The sequence below is a fragment of the Hemibagrus wyckioides genome, linkage group LG14 (assembly GCF_019097595.1).
Source record: "Hemibagrus wyckioides isolate EC202008001 linkage group LG14, SWU_Hwy_1.0, whole genome shotgun sequence".
NCBI classification, from domain to species: Eukaryota; Metazoa; Chordata; class Actinopteri; order Siluriformes; family Bagridae; genus Hemibagrus; species Hemibagrus wyckioides.
This window is the reverse complement of record NC_080723.1, coordinates 873,255-886,278: the sequence shown is the minus strand read 5'-3', so window position 1 is coordinate 886,278 and position 13,024 is coordinate 873,255. Positions and strand designations below refer to the sequence as shown.

Genomic DNA, 13,024 nt, shown 5'->3' with positions numbered 1-13,024 from the left:
TGGTCCTGGAGAAACCACACAGTCATATTTTTCCTTGACCCATTTAATCAGTTGTGTTAAATGTGCAGGACAGGGAGTATTCCAAGTAATCTGTGCTGTGATGAAATGCGCAAATAAACACTACAATGATTCATCTCTCTCTACAGCAGATATGGTCAAAGTCATTTCAACTGCATCCCTGTGCCACCCATTTGGCCAAGTCAGCACATTTAATCGTGTTAGATACAGTGTCACACCAAAGTGAGTAAACCCCTCACATTTTTGTAAATAATTTATTATATCTTTTCATGTGACAACACTGAAGAAATGACCCTCTGCTCCAATGTAAAAATACAGTGTAAATTTGCTGTCCCCTCAAAATAACTCAACACACAGCTATTAATGTCTAAACCGTGGGCAACAAAAGTGACCACACCCCTAAGTGGAGATGTCCAAATTGGGCCCAAAGTGTCAATATTTTGTGTGGCCACCATTATTTTCCAGCACTGCCTTAACCCTCTTGGGCATGGAGTTCACCAGAGCATCACAGGTTGCCCCTGGAGTCCTCTTCCACTCCTCCATGATGACATCACAGAGCTGGTGGATGTTGGAGACCTTGTGCTCCCCCACCTTCCGTTTGAGGAGGCCCCACAGATGCTCAATAGGGTTTAGGTCTGGAGACATGCCTGGCCAGTTCATCACCTTTACCCTCAGCTTCTTTAGCAAGGCAGTGGTCATCTTGGCGGTGTGTTTGGGGCCGTTATCATGTTGGAATACTGCCCTGCGGCCCAGTCTCCGAAGGGAGGGGATCATGCTCTGCTTCAGTATGTCACAGTACATGTTAGTATTCATGGTTCCCTCAATGAACTGTAGCTCCCCAGTGCCGGCAGCACTCATGCAGGCCCAGACCATGACACTCCCACCACCATGCTTGACTGTAGGTAAGACACACTTGTCTTTGTACTCCTCACCTGGTTGACACCACACACGCTTGAACCATCTGAACCAAATAAGTTTATCCTGGTCTCATCGAACCACAGGACATGGTTCCAGTAATCCATGTTCTTAGTCTGCTTGTCTTCAGCAAACTGTATGCAGGCTTTCTTGTGCATCATCTTTAGTAGAGGCTTCCTTCTGGGACGACAGCCATGCAGACCAATTTGATGCAGTGTGTGGCGTATGGTCTGAGCACTGACCGGCTGACCCCCCACCCCTCTGACAAGCTGACCCCCCACCCCTTCAACCTTGTGCACTCAACTTCTTTGGTGGACCATGGTGAGACCTGTTCTGAGTGGAACCTGTCCTGTAAAACCGCTGTATGGTCTTGCCCTCCATGCTGCAGCTCAGTTTCAGGGTCTTGGCAATCTTCTTATAGCCTAGGCCATCTTTATGTAGAGCAACAATTCTTTTTTTCAGATCCTCAGAGAGTTCTTTGACATGAGGTGCCATGTTGAACTTCCAGTGACCAGTAAGAGAGAGTGTGAGAGCGGTAACACCAAATTTAACACACCTGCTCCCCATTCACACCTGAGATCTTGTAACACTAACGAGTCACAGGACACCGGGGAGGGTAAATGGCTAATTGGGCCCAATTTGGACATTTCCACTTTGCGGTGTAGTCACTTTTGTTGCCAACGGTTTAGACATTAATGGCTGTGTGTTGAGTTATTTTGAGGGGACAGCAAATTTACACTGTTATACAGGCTGGACACTCACTACTGTACATTGGAGCAGAGGGGCATTTCTTCAGTGTTGTCACATGAAAAGATATAATAAAATATTTACAAAAATGTCAGGTACTCACTTTGGTGAGATACTGTATATTTGCTAGATATTGATATAGGTTACTATTTGATATGAAACAGAGGAGTTTTAGTTATTGGGATGTTTTCTCAGAGTATAAATGATGATATTTAATTCAGTCAAGGAAACAGATCATTTCTGTTTTTCTAAAACATTCATTCATCTTCAGTGACCTATATCCCAGTCAGGGCTGTGGTTTATCCAAAGTCTATCCTGAAAATCGGGAATGAGGCGGGAATACACCTTAACTGGGATGCCTGACCATAACAGGCATCATGCACACACATGCTCACATTTAATTTAATACCCAATTGACCTACTGCCATGTGTTGGGGAAGTGTTGAGGAAACCCTAGAGCGTGAAGGAGCTCCACATGGAAACTGGGAGAACATGTGCTCCTGTGTGAGGAGCTGTGAGACGTCCGTGCTAGAGACTCCATTCTGAAAGTGTATTATTTTACATTAAGGACCAGTGACCAACTTTATTTTTTTACAAATTACAAATGTAATGAAAATAAGCTTCTTATCTGTGAATGTAGTGTAAAATCTCTTTGGATTTAAGATGAAAAACTGCAAGGTTTGTTTTGTGGTTGAAAGATTTTATCAAAATATAATATTTGCATTATGAAAAGGCAATACTGCAGTTTACTTACAGACACAGTCAACAAAAGGCTTAAACTAATAAGATTCCATAAATTAACCAAAGCATATTGTGTGAGCAGTAATAAAAGTACAAACTATAATATAAATATTCAAAAATAAACCTGCTAAAATAGGTTCGACTGGAATGAATTTGATGCTGGTCCAAGCTTGTGTATTATGAGTTTTGTTGGTCTGGTGGAGGAGACCATGAAGGTAAAACTGTCCAGCTGGTGCAGCTTGGATGATAATGATAATGGTAATGGTAATGATGGTGTGGCATGAATGAGGAACAACATGAAGAGCATTCTCCCATTACAAATACAATTGTTTTGACAGTCTTATATTTCAGCAAATACATCAGCAACTGTCAACGGCAACGGGATTTTCAGTTCTTAAACATGTCGCAGAGCAACTTCTCCATGGGTGTGTTTCCAATAGTTCTGTGGAAGAAGAGCAATTCGATCCTCTCGGAACTCACAAAGTGTAAAGAGGGAAGGAGCAACAGCAGCCTCCCAAACCTGAGGAACACAAACAGTTTGATTATATTTTCAATTTCTTTGTGTATTCATATATATATATATATGTGTGTGTGTGTGTGTGTGTGTGTGTTCACCTTGCTGCTTGACTGGAGTAGAGGGTGTGAATATGCTGAGCAAGCATGACTTGAGACTGGTCTTGTAGATTCTCAACCTGTTCTGGATCTTTCAGGCCACTTGTCTCTGGTTGAATGTAAGAACCGGTCTGAATAAATGGCAGCAATACACTGTAATAATACACAGACAATATATTTATTCCTCCCCCATTCTCCACAGATCAGAACTCACCAGGCTTGAAGAGAACTATTGCTTTCAGGCAGGCGAACTCAGTAGGGTCCACCTGTAGAGCCTTGAAGCGGCTGAAGAGCTCCTGCAGGAGGCGCAGGTCAGAGGCACAGGGGCTGCTTTTACCCTGTGAGGGAGGAGATAGCTCAGGTAGAGAAAGCAGGGGGCAACTTTCCAGTGGCAAGGACCACTGGATGGCACAGAGGAGGAACAGCTCACTCCATGCCTCCTCTAGCAATATCACCTATATAAAGAATGAGATGAGAAAGATGTGAAATGGTAATGAGTTATAATTGCAAGTATGTAAATAATTTACAGTAAAAGAAAGAAAATAGCTTGTACCTGGTCCCTGAATGGCAGGTGGGAGAAGACCGGCAAGTTCTTTGCCCATTTGACGGACATGAAGAGTAGACGAGCGGAGGTCTCATATATGCTCTCGGGGCCAGAATAGGGATAGAGAGTCGTGTTGCTCTCCGGAGAGCTCGTCTCCGGCTCGTTACTCGTTACATCAATATTCTCATCCACTGCAGAGACCGAGAACGAGAACATTATAGTGCTTTGAACTCTGAGTAAAACTGATTTGAGTAAAACTGAAGGTCTAAATTCCACCCTAATATCATTACATAACAGCTTTATGAATAGCAAATAAAACAAACAAAGCACAGTGTACTTTATCATTGGTTTGTTATTCTTTGCGTCCTTACCATCCTCAGGCTCAAGCTTGGTGCATGTCTCAGCTGTCATCAGGCTGGCCATGAAGCGGTGGCTGTTCTTTGGGCTGCTGCTGTGCTGGCTGGGGCCACTGGAGTTGATACTGGAACTAATGGAGGAGCCCAGTAAAGGTCTGCTTATCACAGAACAAGTGGACGAGGAGGATGTTGGCTCCCTGGTAGTGGCTAGGTGTTCCTTCTCTGTATCTATATCTAAGGTGTCTAACCTGACCTGAGCTGTGCTTCGCGGCTGTCTCTCATTCTGAACAGCTAACAGAGAAAAATGTGGAGAGTTAGGACAAAAGCCACTGGTCAGGAGAATCCATTAAGCAGGACATACGGAAATCAAACTCACCATCTTTGTTCATGCCAGCCTGAAGGCATTTCTTTAGGCGACACGCCTGGCACTGGTTACGATGGGCTTTATCTACTGGACACATACCTGTACCAGCTTGGCACCTGCATATAAGTGTATCATATGAGTATGACATATAAGCAATATAAAGCTGTCCATGTTGTGCAGATCTGTTTCTTATTGTTCTCACCTGTAGATCAATCTGCGCCTCACACTGCGCTTGAAGAAGCCGCTGCAGCCATTGCAGGCGTAGATCCCATAGTGTTTTCCACTGCTAGTATCTGCACACACCTTACATAGCAGGCCTTGACTCAGACTCTTACCCGGAGCTGGACTTTTACCTGCACACATCAAACAACTTTATTAATTTGTACACAGTACAAGTCACTCTTTAGAAAATTTACATTTTACAGAAACATTACTTTTTTATTTATGAAATTCGAGGCTTAATGGACGTATGGGAAAAACCTATGATTTTGATTTTGTCCAGTTGTTCTAAGTAGGTGAAATGATGGAACTGTTGCATGCACAGATCTCTGAGAAATGCACATTATAAACCAAACCTGACTAAATCCATTTTACTTTTGTAGAAGCTTTAGAAGCTTTTACACTCACCTCCCTGGGTCTCCTCTGTGCAGCTGCTCCTTGAGGAATCTGTGGGGGATGTGGATGGCATCATGGAGATCTTCACGTTGGGATCCTCCATAAAGCAAAATATAGGATAGAGAAGAAGTCTGCTGTTGCTTGAAAATTCCTGGAAATATATGTTTTGTCTGTTAATGTATGATCTCAGGTGGACTCCTGAAGGTTGTTTGTCCAATGGATCTGCTTTTCCAGTGTGTCTAGTCTTGATGAAACTCTCACTCCACTTTGATTTGCTCTCCAGAACCTGTTGCTACAGTAATGTCCAGTGAGGCCTGTCACCTGCTCATCCTGCCTCTGGTGAATCTGAAGTGTGTATGAGTCCCTGTCCTGTCCGGGCTCCCTAAAGGAAGACAAGGGGATTAGCAGCAAGCGCTGTGTAAGCAAATGCCCATTTGTCATCCTCTTAATCTTTACTGTCCATCTAGGGGTGGATCAATCAGTCACCCGGTCTGGCATTAGGTTCATCCAGAAAGTGGAAAATAAAAGAAGAAAGAAGTTTCTTTGGCTTTAGTTCGCTCACATACTGTTCGTTTCTGCTCATTTTTTGCTAATGAGTTTTGAGCTTCAACTTGTGTTCATTCTTCAGAAATATGATATATAGCACATTGTAGAAAATATCTTATTAATTGAAGATATTTTGAATAAAGGAAAGCTTATCTAGTTTTTTTTTTTGCATTATACATTTATTATATAAGAAATACAATGAAATTTGATCTATTTATTGATATTAGCAATTTCAATCTTAAAATTATCAGATAGAAATAAATGCTTGTAATAAGTAGTTATCTGCAATAAAATAAAACCATTTATTTTCAAATAGCTTGAAATGAAAAAAAATATCTAGAAATAGGCTAAATAATTTATTACTATAATTATTATACTATATAATCTTTAAAATTTGTAAAAGCAATGTTTCAGGGATAGTTGAGCTGGTTCTTGTTCTCAGGAGAATGGTTCATTATTTCTTATCAGAGTTTCACGCAATTTCATCAGTTTTTAATCCTAGGCATTTCCCACTATGAGATATTTTTAGACCAGCTCCAAATCCCATGCTAACTGCCCATGACCCAGAATGCCATACTTTTATATTTGTTTATTAGGCTTTTTTTATTATCATCTGTCCTCAAAGTGCAAAATTTTAAAAACACAACCTAAAACCTAATTAGCTAGCAAGAAGACATCCATCTCTAGTCTGCTAAGCAGCTTAGCCTTACCACAAAATGTGTTCTCCTAAGTCAAACAAAGACCCCATGAATAAGGGGGTGGAAAGAGGGGGGCAATTAAGTCACTGTGAGGCTGAAAGAGCGGTGAGGGCCCTGAGCACAAGTCCAGCCCAGTGCCATATGGTGGCTGCTCTCTGGATCTCAGTCTGCCTAATTAGTGACCTCTGCCTGATTTACCAGTAATTAGAGGGCTGAAGTCAGTGATTTGCATGTTTCTTTGAATTGCCTTATTAAGGACTTACACTATATTGCCAAAAGTATTCGCTCACCTGCCTTGACTCGCATATGAATTTAAGTGACATCCCATTCCTAATCCATAGGGTTCAATATGACGTTGGTCCACCCTTTGCAGCTATAACAGCTTCAACTCTTCTGGGAAGGCTGTCCACAAGGTTTAGGAGTGTGTTTATGGGAATTTTTGACCATTCTTCCAGAAGCGCATTTGTGAGGTCACACACTGATGTTGGACGAGAAGGTCTGGCTCTCAGCCTCCGCTCTAATTCATCCCAAAGGTGTTCTATCGGGTTGAGGTCAGGACTCTGTGCAGGCCAGTCAAGTTCATCCACACCAGACTCTGTCATCCATGTCTTTATGGACCTTGCTTTGGTCACTGGTGCACAGTCATGTTGGAAGAGGAAGGGGCCAGCTCCAAACTGTTCCCACAAAGTTGGGAGCATGGAATTGTCCAAAATGTCTTGGTATGCTGAAGCATTCAGAGTTCCTTTCACTGGAACTAAGGGGCCAAGCCCAGCTCCTGAAAAACAACCCCACACCATAATCCCCCCTCCACCAAACTTTACACTTGGCACAATGCAGTCAGACAAGTACCGTTCTCCTGGCAACCGCCAAACCCAGACTCGTCCATCAGATTGCCAGATGGAGAAGCGCGATTGGTCACTCCAGAGAACGCGTCTCCACTGCTCTAGAGTCCAGTGGCGGCGTGCTTTACACCACTGCATCTGACGCTTTGCATTGCACTTGGTGATGTATGGCTTGGATGCAGCTGCTCGGCCATGGAAACCCATTCCATGAAGCTCACTGCGCACTGTTCTTGAGCTCATCTGAAGGCCACATGAAGTTTGGAGGTCTGTAGCGATTGACTCTGCAGAAAGTTGGCGACCTCTTCGCACTATGCGCCTCAGCATCCGCTGACCCCGCTCCGTCAGTTTACGTGGCCTACCACTTCGTGGCTGAGTTGCTGTCGTTCCCAAACACTTCCATGTTCTTATAATACAGCTGACAGTTGACTGTGGAATATTTAGGAGCGAGGAAATTTCACGACTGGATTTGTTGCACAGGTGGCATCCTATCACAGTTCCACGCTGGAATTCACTGAGCTCCTGAGAGCGACCCATACACCTATTTATACACCTGTGGCCATGGAAGTGATTGGAACACCTGATTCTGATTATTTGGATGGGTGAGCGAATACTTTTGGCAATATAGTGTATGTTAAGGCAGGTCACACACAATAGACAGACAATCACACTCTGTTCATCTGGGGGATGTTCCCATGATACTGTGATTACTGCAGGACCATAAGCACGACATGTAGGAAAACTCCCTACAAACCTAATAAACCCCAAGTGGAATCTAATCTAATCTGTCTAATGTTTACACGTTTACTAACAATCAGTAAATCTGCATTTCTCCAAATATGACGAGCAAGGAGTATGGTGTTTTTAGTTCAAAAGACAAATAGCTTCGAGGCTAAATGCAGACTGTCCAGATGATCTCTGCAAGAATAAAATACCATGTAATGCTCAATTTGTTTGGTCTGATGTCTCTGTTTCTACAACAGACTCCTCTCTGTTGGGTTAAACTAGTGTGTAAAAAGATTAGAGATCCAGATTAGCAAAGGGGGCTTGTTTAGGAGCCTTACCTAAACTCTTAACCAGACAGTGTGTTTTAGTTCTCAAGACTGATTTGATTTGATTCCTAAAAACTTTCACCCTGCTATCCACTGTCCTGCAGCAGTACTGCCAGAATACTTATCAGAGGTAGACAAATCATAAATGTAATGTAAGCTAAGTTAAAGCTCTAATGTGCTTCCCAGACCAATGATTTCAACCTATAAGTGAATAGATTAAAAATGATGTTTAGCTAGTTAGCTGGGTCTGTACATTCATACAGAAATTAGTGAATATTTAAATTCCTGCCTAGGGGATGACTGCCATAGCCACCATCCTTTTGTATGAAACTGAGAGAGATAGCACTGCCAAAAAGTCAGCAAGACCTTAGTCAATGTTTGGCTGTGAGCTGTGAGTTTCACCGCGTGTTACACATAAACAATGTCTGGCTAGTGTCTTCATTTCCTCATGAAATTATATCTTGTGTTTGAATCTTTATGCTGTATATAATGTTGTTCAGGTTCGTCAGGGTGTTTCCACATACCTGCATGTTCCTGAAAATGTTGTCATCCATGCACGTTCATTAATCTGCTTAGTACGAGCAGGTGTGTGTAGGACAGGATGTGTAGGATGTAGGATGTAGCACATTCTACAGGAACACCACCATAGTGCTGTACCACTGTGAAGCTCATTTTGTCAAATCTAAATTCCAAATAAAAACTTTTCCTTTATGATAGTCAGTAGTGAGTGAATGTTGAGAGGAGGAAGAAAATGCTGTTGATCATTTGCTTGACCATTGGGCTACGACGTATAAAAGACACATAATCTTCTTGTTCCAGGCCAGTCATTTGTCTATGCTGAGATTACACTATATGTTTAAATATTACAAAAATTGGCAACAGAAAAAAACACGGTGCATAAATTTACAGAGTCGACTTTTTCACACAGAGAGAGTACATAACATTGTAAAGTCAGAAAAACAAATTAAAATGTGGTTTCTAAAGTCAAGGTTTCACATAGTTTATTTATTTATTTAATTGTTTAAATAATTTATTTATTCATTGCTTGCTTGCAGAGAGAGTAACTGCAATAGGAGCATACTGCATGACTGCTGTAATAAATTGTTCTTTGCCGTGATGGACATGGTGTTTACTTTGCACATGTGTTTGAAAAGGCACGTGTAAAAACATGTGAGCTGCCACACAAAGGCTAAACAAAGGTTTTGTTTCTGTTGCTGTCATGTGTGAGTGACACGACTGGGCGGTTTACTCAGTCTGCTGCGTGTGCAGGTGGGGGAGTGGCCGTCACAACATCCTGGTATCAGATGAGTTTATGTAACAGGCAGGTGGATGACATGCATAATGTTCTCTAGTAGCTTTTTAGGACAAGACTTGCTTAGATGAGCAGAGCAGAGATTATGAGAAAGCACACAGATTAGAAACTGTGTCTCAATATAGTAAGACTACAAACTGTGATAACTGGTATTGGAAAACATATTTGTTTATTATATTTATATTTAATTTTAGGACACTTCATATGAAGCTTCCCATCATAATGCTAACACCACACTATCTCATGCAACTGCTTGAGACGCCAAATCCAATTATTAAAAGCTTTCACGGAAACTCATTTAGTGGGAATGCCATTTCATTTTCTTCACTAACTCTCCTGTGGCAGATCCTGGTCTGCTAAGGTGTTTAGGATCTGATCTGAGAGGTGCTGACAGTGTAACTCCACGGCCTGTAATACAAAACCTTAAAGTCTGTATCTCATGCTGCCCGTATCAGAGCCATGAGTTGTGGAGATTAGCTTCTTACACTCCACACACGTCAGGATAAAGCTGTTGATGTCAGCCATTCCTGCTGGAAAAATAAAAGATCCTAGCTGGTTTATTACACTGTGATATTGACATGACGTGTGCGGGTTATATTCTGTGCAACGAATCTGCAGCATGCAAGTGTGACACTTTCTTTTGCATTACTCACAGATTATTGTTCAGAGCTGAATGATGAAGATGCTAAAACAAATAAGGCTAAGCATGAGGTTGGGCACAAAGTTAGACCATTGTTTCCAGAATGTTCAATCAGGCTCCACCTGCTGAAAAGAAGAGGCCTGTACTATGTGAAGAGCCACAACCCGTCCCCACGCATTGCCTGACCTAGATCTCTGACAGTAAACAGCTGCTGCTGGCCTGTGTTGCTGCTGCCATCAGCAAAATGCCGCGTTAGGACCTGGACCGAGAGCGGATCAGTGTCAGATTGCTCATCTCCTGAGCCTTCTGATGGGGCTCAGCGACTCTCAGACTGTTTAGGAGATCCAACAGCACTTAAAAGCCACCCACCAATCAGATTAGCACTAACTGCTATATACTGGACAAATGTTTTCTTTGGCAGATGACTGCCTGCACACCCGCCACGTGTCATCAACATCACTGAACCACACAAACCCTTATTTTATTAAACAGCAAGTAAAACCAGTGAGGTAATAGGTTGTGTGTGACTTGAAAAGGGAAAACAGAACAACTCACAGATATTAATGTGTGTCGATTGTTTAAAATGAATTATTCTGGTTTTCCATGATGTCTTCTCCCTGTCTTATCTTATCTTTCTTATCTCCCGATCTCTGTTTCAATAACAGCACATGTATTCATAACATGAATGTAGAATATATACTGATTGCTTCATAACAATGTCATTTGATAACCACATTTATGTGGAGTACAGTAGATTTATTCGTTTGGCTGACCTGACTTTGCAGTTAAGCAAAGCTGTAAAGCAAAATGAGGATCAGTACATTACTTAAAGCACATTCAATTCCAGGCATGTAGATATAATAAATATAATAAATATACTAACTAAAGATTAACTGACAAGTTTCAGATTTTCAGTAATTTCTTAGCATGAATTTAATAATTTATCAGTGTGTTGTTAATAAAGATGACAAATAACTTCATAATAATAATAATAATAATAATAATAATAATAACAATAATAATAATAATAGTAATAATAATAATAATAATAATTATTATTATTATTATTGTTATAATAATAATAATAATAATAATAATAATAATAATTATTATTATTATTATTATTATAATTATAATAATAATCTTGAGAGCTCTCTATCTTCTTCTGTTGTTCATGAAAAAACACAGGAATATGCTTCTTTGCTTTATTAGATTATAGATTATGTAATGTGTAATAATGTATTATGAAGGTACAAAGTAGGTGGCAGTCTATCCAAAAGAAATCATAACCAGCAACAATGTCTGTTAATTACTGTATAATACAGAACAATTAAAATGTACTATAGCAGCTGTGAAAGATGTCCTTGAAAGCATCGTGTTGTAAATTCACATCTCAATGCAATACCCTAAGCTGCTTTGTATGTAACCTCTTTGAATGTCAGACATTGTCAAAGAGTGAGATTAACCTTTAAGTGTGTGTGTGTGTGTGTATGTGAGTGTGTGTGTGTATGTGAGTGTGTGTGTGTGTGTGTGAGTGTGTGTGAACCCTTAGTATAATGCACAAGGTACATTTAAGAACAAAAACCTCTAATGGAAAAAGATTGAAACTTTTTATTTTTTAATAAATATTAAATATTTTATCGATGATATTTCTTCCCTTTAGCATGATTAATAATATTTCATGTCAAAAGTCTAGCAGAATAATAATTGCATTTTGTCAAAATCTCCACAATTTGCATACAATTGGCTACTCATAAAATATCATTAAAAACTCACTTTATAGTGTGATTTGATTACAGGCTTTTATTATTATTTTATTATTTTCAGTTCTTTTGTAATGGACAACTGAGTTTCAGATGAAAGCAACGGTTACTCTGTCCTTTTTTAATGAAGTTGTATCCACATAAAATACATAATAATGGTTATTATTTGCAGAATTAACTCCGGAATCTAACTAAGCCTATTCATGATATTCAGTTAGAAAAAATGAAGATAAGCCAAAGGTTTATCGTTCTGTAAGAGTCATCATGATTGCTGGCCAAGTTTGGGATTAAACACATTAAAACACTCATAATAACGTGTTGTCCTCAAACTGCATGAACGGAGATTATTTAAAAATGCTGCACTGCAGAAACGAGGCTTAAGCACAAATTAGGCTATATTAATAAATCTACATTTTATAACGATCAGCAAAAAAAATGCATCTAATTTGAATTAATTAATTAAGGTTTATCAGCTATGAAATATAAAATTGATCATGTTTGAAATTTACAATTATTTTTACACAATTATTATTAAGCTGCATATGTTTATAGTGTATCTTTGTTTCATTATACAGTATAGCATTGTTGTTATTATTTTATTATTATCTTATTATTAAAGTGATTGTGTTAAAACAGGCAATAAAACTGAAAATGGTTTAATTAGCAGGTAGTTCATTCCTGGCACTGGTTGATGCACAGGACTGACTGCAGCTCTGAAGTGTGGAACCTTTGAGCTGAGGTTACGAGTGGCCAGCAGGAGGGTGGTGAGAGGAGGGTCCAGGGAACGTTAGGCCTTGTAGGATTAGCCAATCCCTACCATCTGCTGTCAGCTTCATAATCCCAGCAATGAGAAAATCAATCGTCTAAGTAAATATCAATACCATGTAAGCTCATTTAGCAAGTAAATTAAACATGAGGGGGAATTACGTTAAACAACTACATTACTGCTGAAAAGGGCACAGGGAGGCTTACTGTGTGCAACGCAGAACTGAATCGTCACAAAACGGGTCGGACCATCGGGCCATGGAACATACAAAGACTGAATGGAGTGTGTTAATGGGGGGGTTAAAGTTTGAATACGATGTTTACCGTGAACTCCAGGGCTATCATATTTCATTACATACATGTCATTTGTGTCCTAATCAAGCTCAGGTGTAAACTCCATCAGCTTTAATAGGATCTGCTGTTGTGTTGTTAGTGAGACGAGACCAGTGTAACGGAAGAAGGACATTTCATTAAATGTGTCTGTGCTTTACTTCAAC

The 13,024-nt window shown here is 40.2% G+C and overlaps 1 protein-coding gene across 1 annotated transcript; it reads right to left on the bottom strand.

Moving 5' to 3' along the window:
* Positions 1–2,705: 2,705 nt before the first annotated feature.
* On the bottom strand, positions 2,706–5,015 carry nr2e3 (nuclear receptor subfamily 2, group E, member 3). The gene is made up of 8 exons (XM_058407447.1): positions 4,925–5,015; positions 4,500–4,650; positions 4,310–4,413; positions 3,949–4,224; positions 3,587–3,768; positions 3,248–3,488; positions 3,037–3,142; positions 2,706–2,941 (listed from the first exon to the last, which is right to left on the bottom strand). Exons 1-8 carry the CDS (start codon positions 5,013–5,015, stop codon positions 2,809–2,811), a joined length of 1,284 nt encoding a protein of 427 aa, XP_058263430.1. The 3' UTR covers positions 2,706–2,808.
* Positions 5,016–13,024: the final 8,009 nt, after the last annotated feature.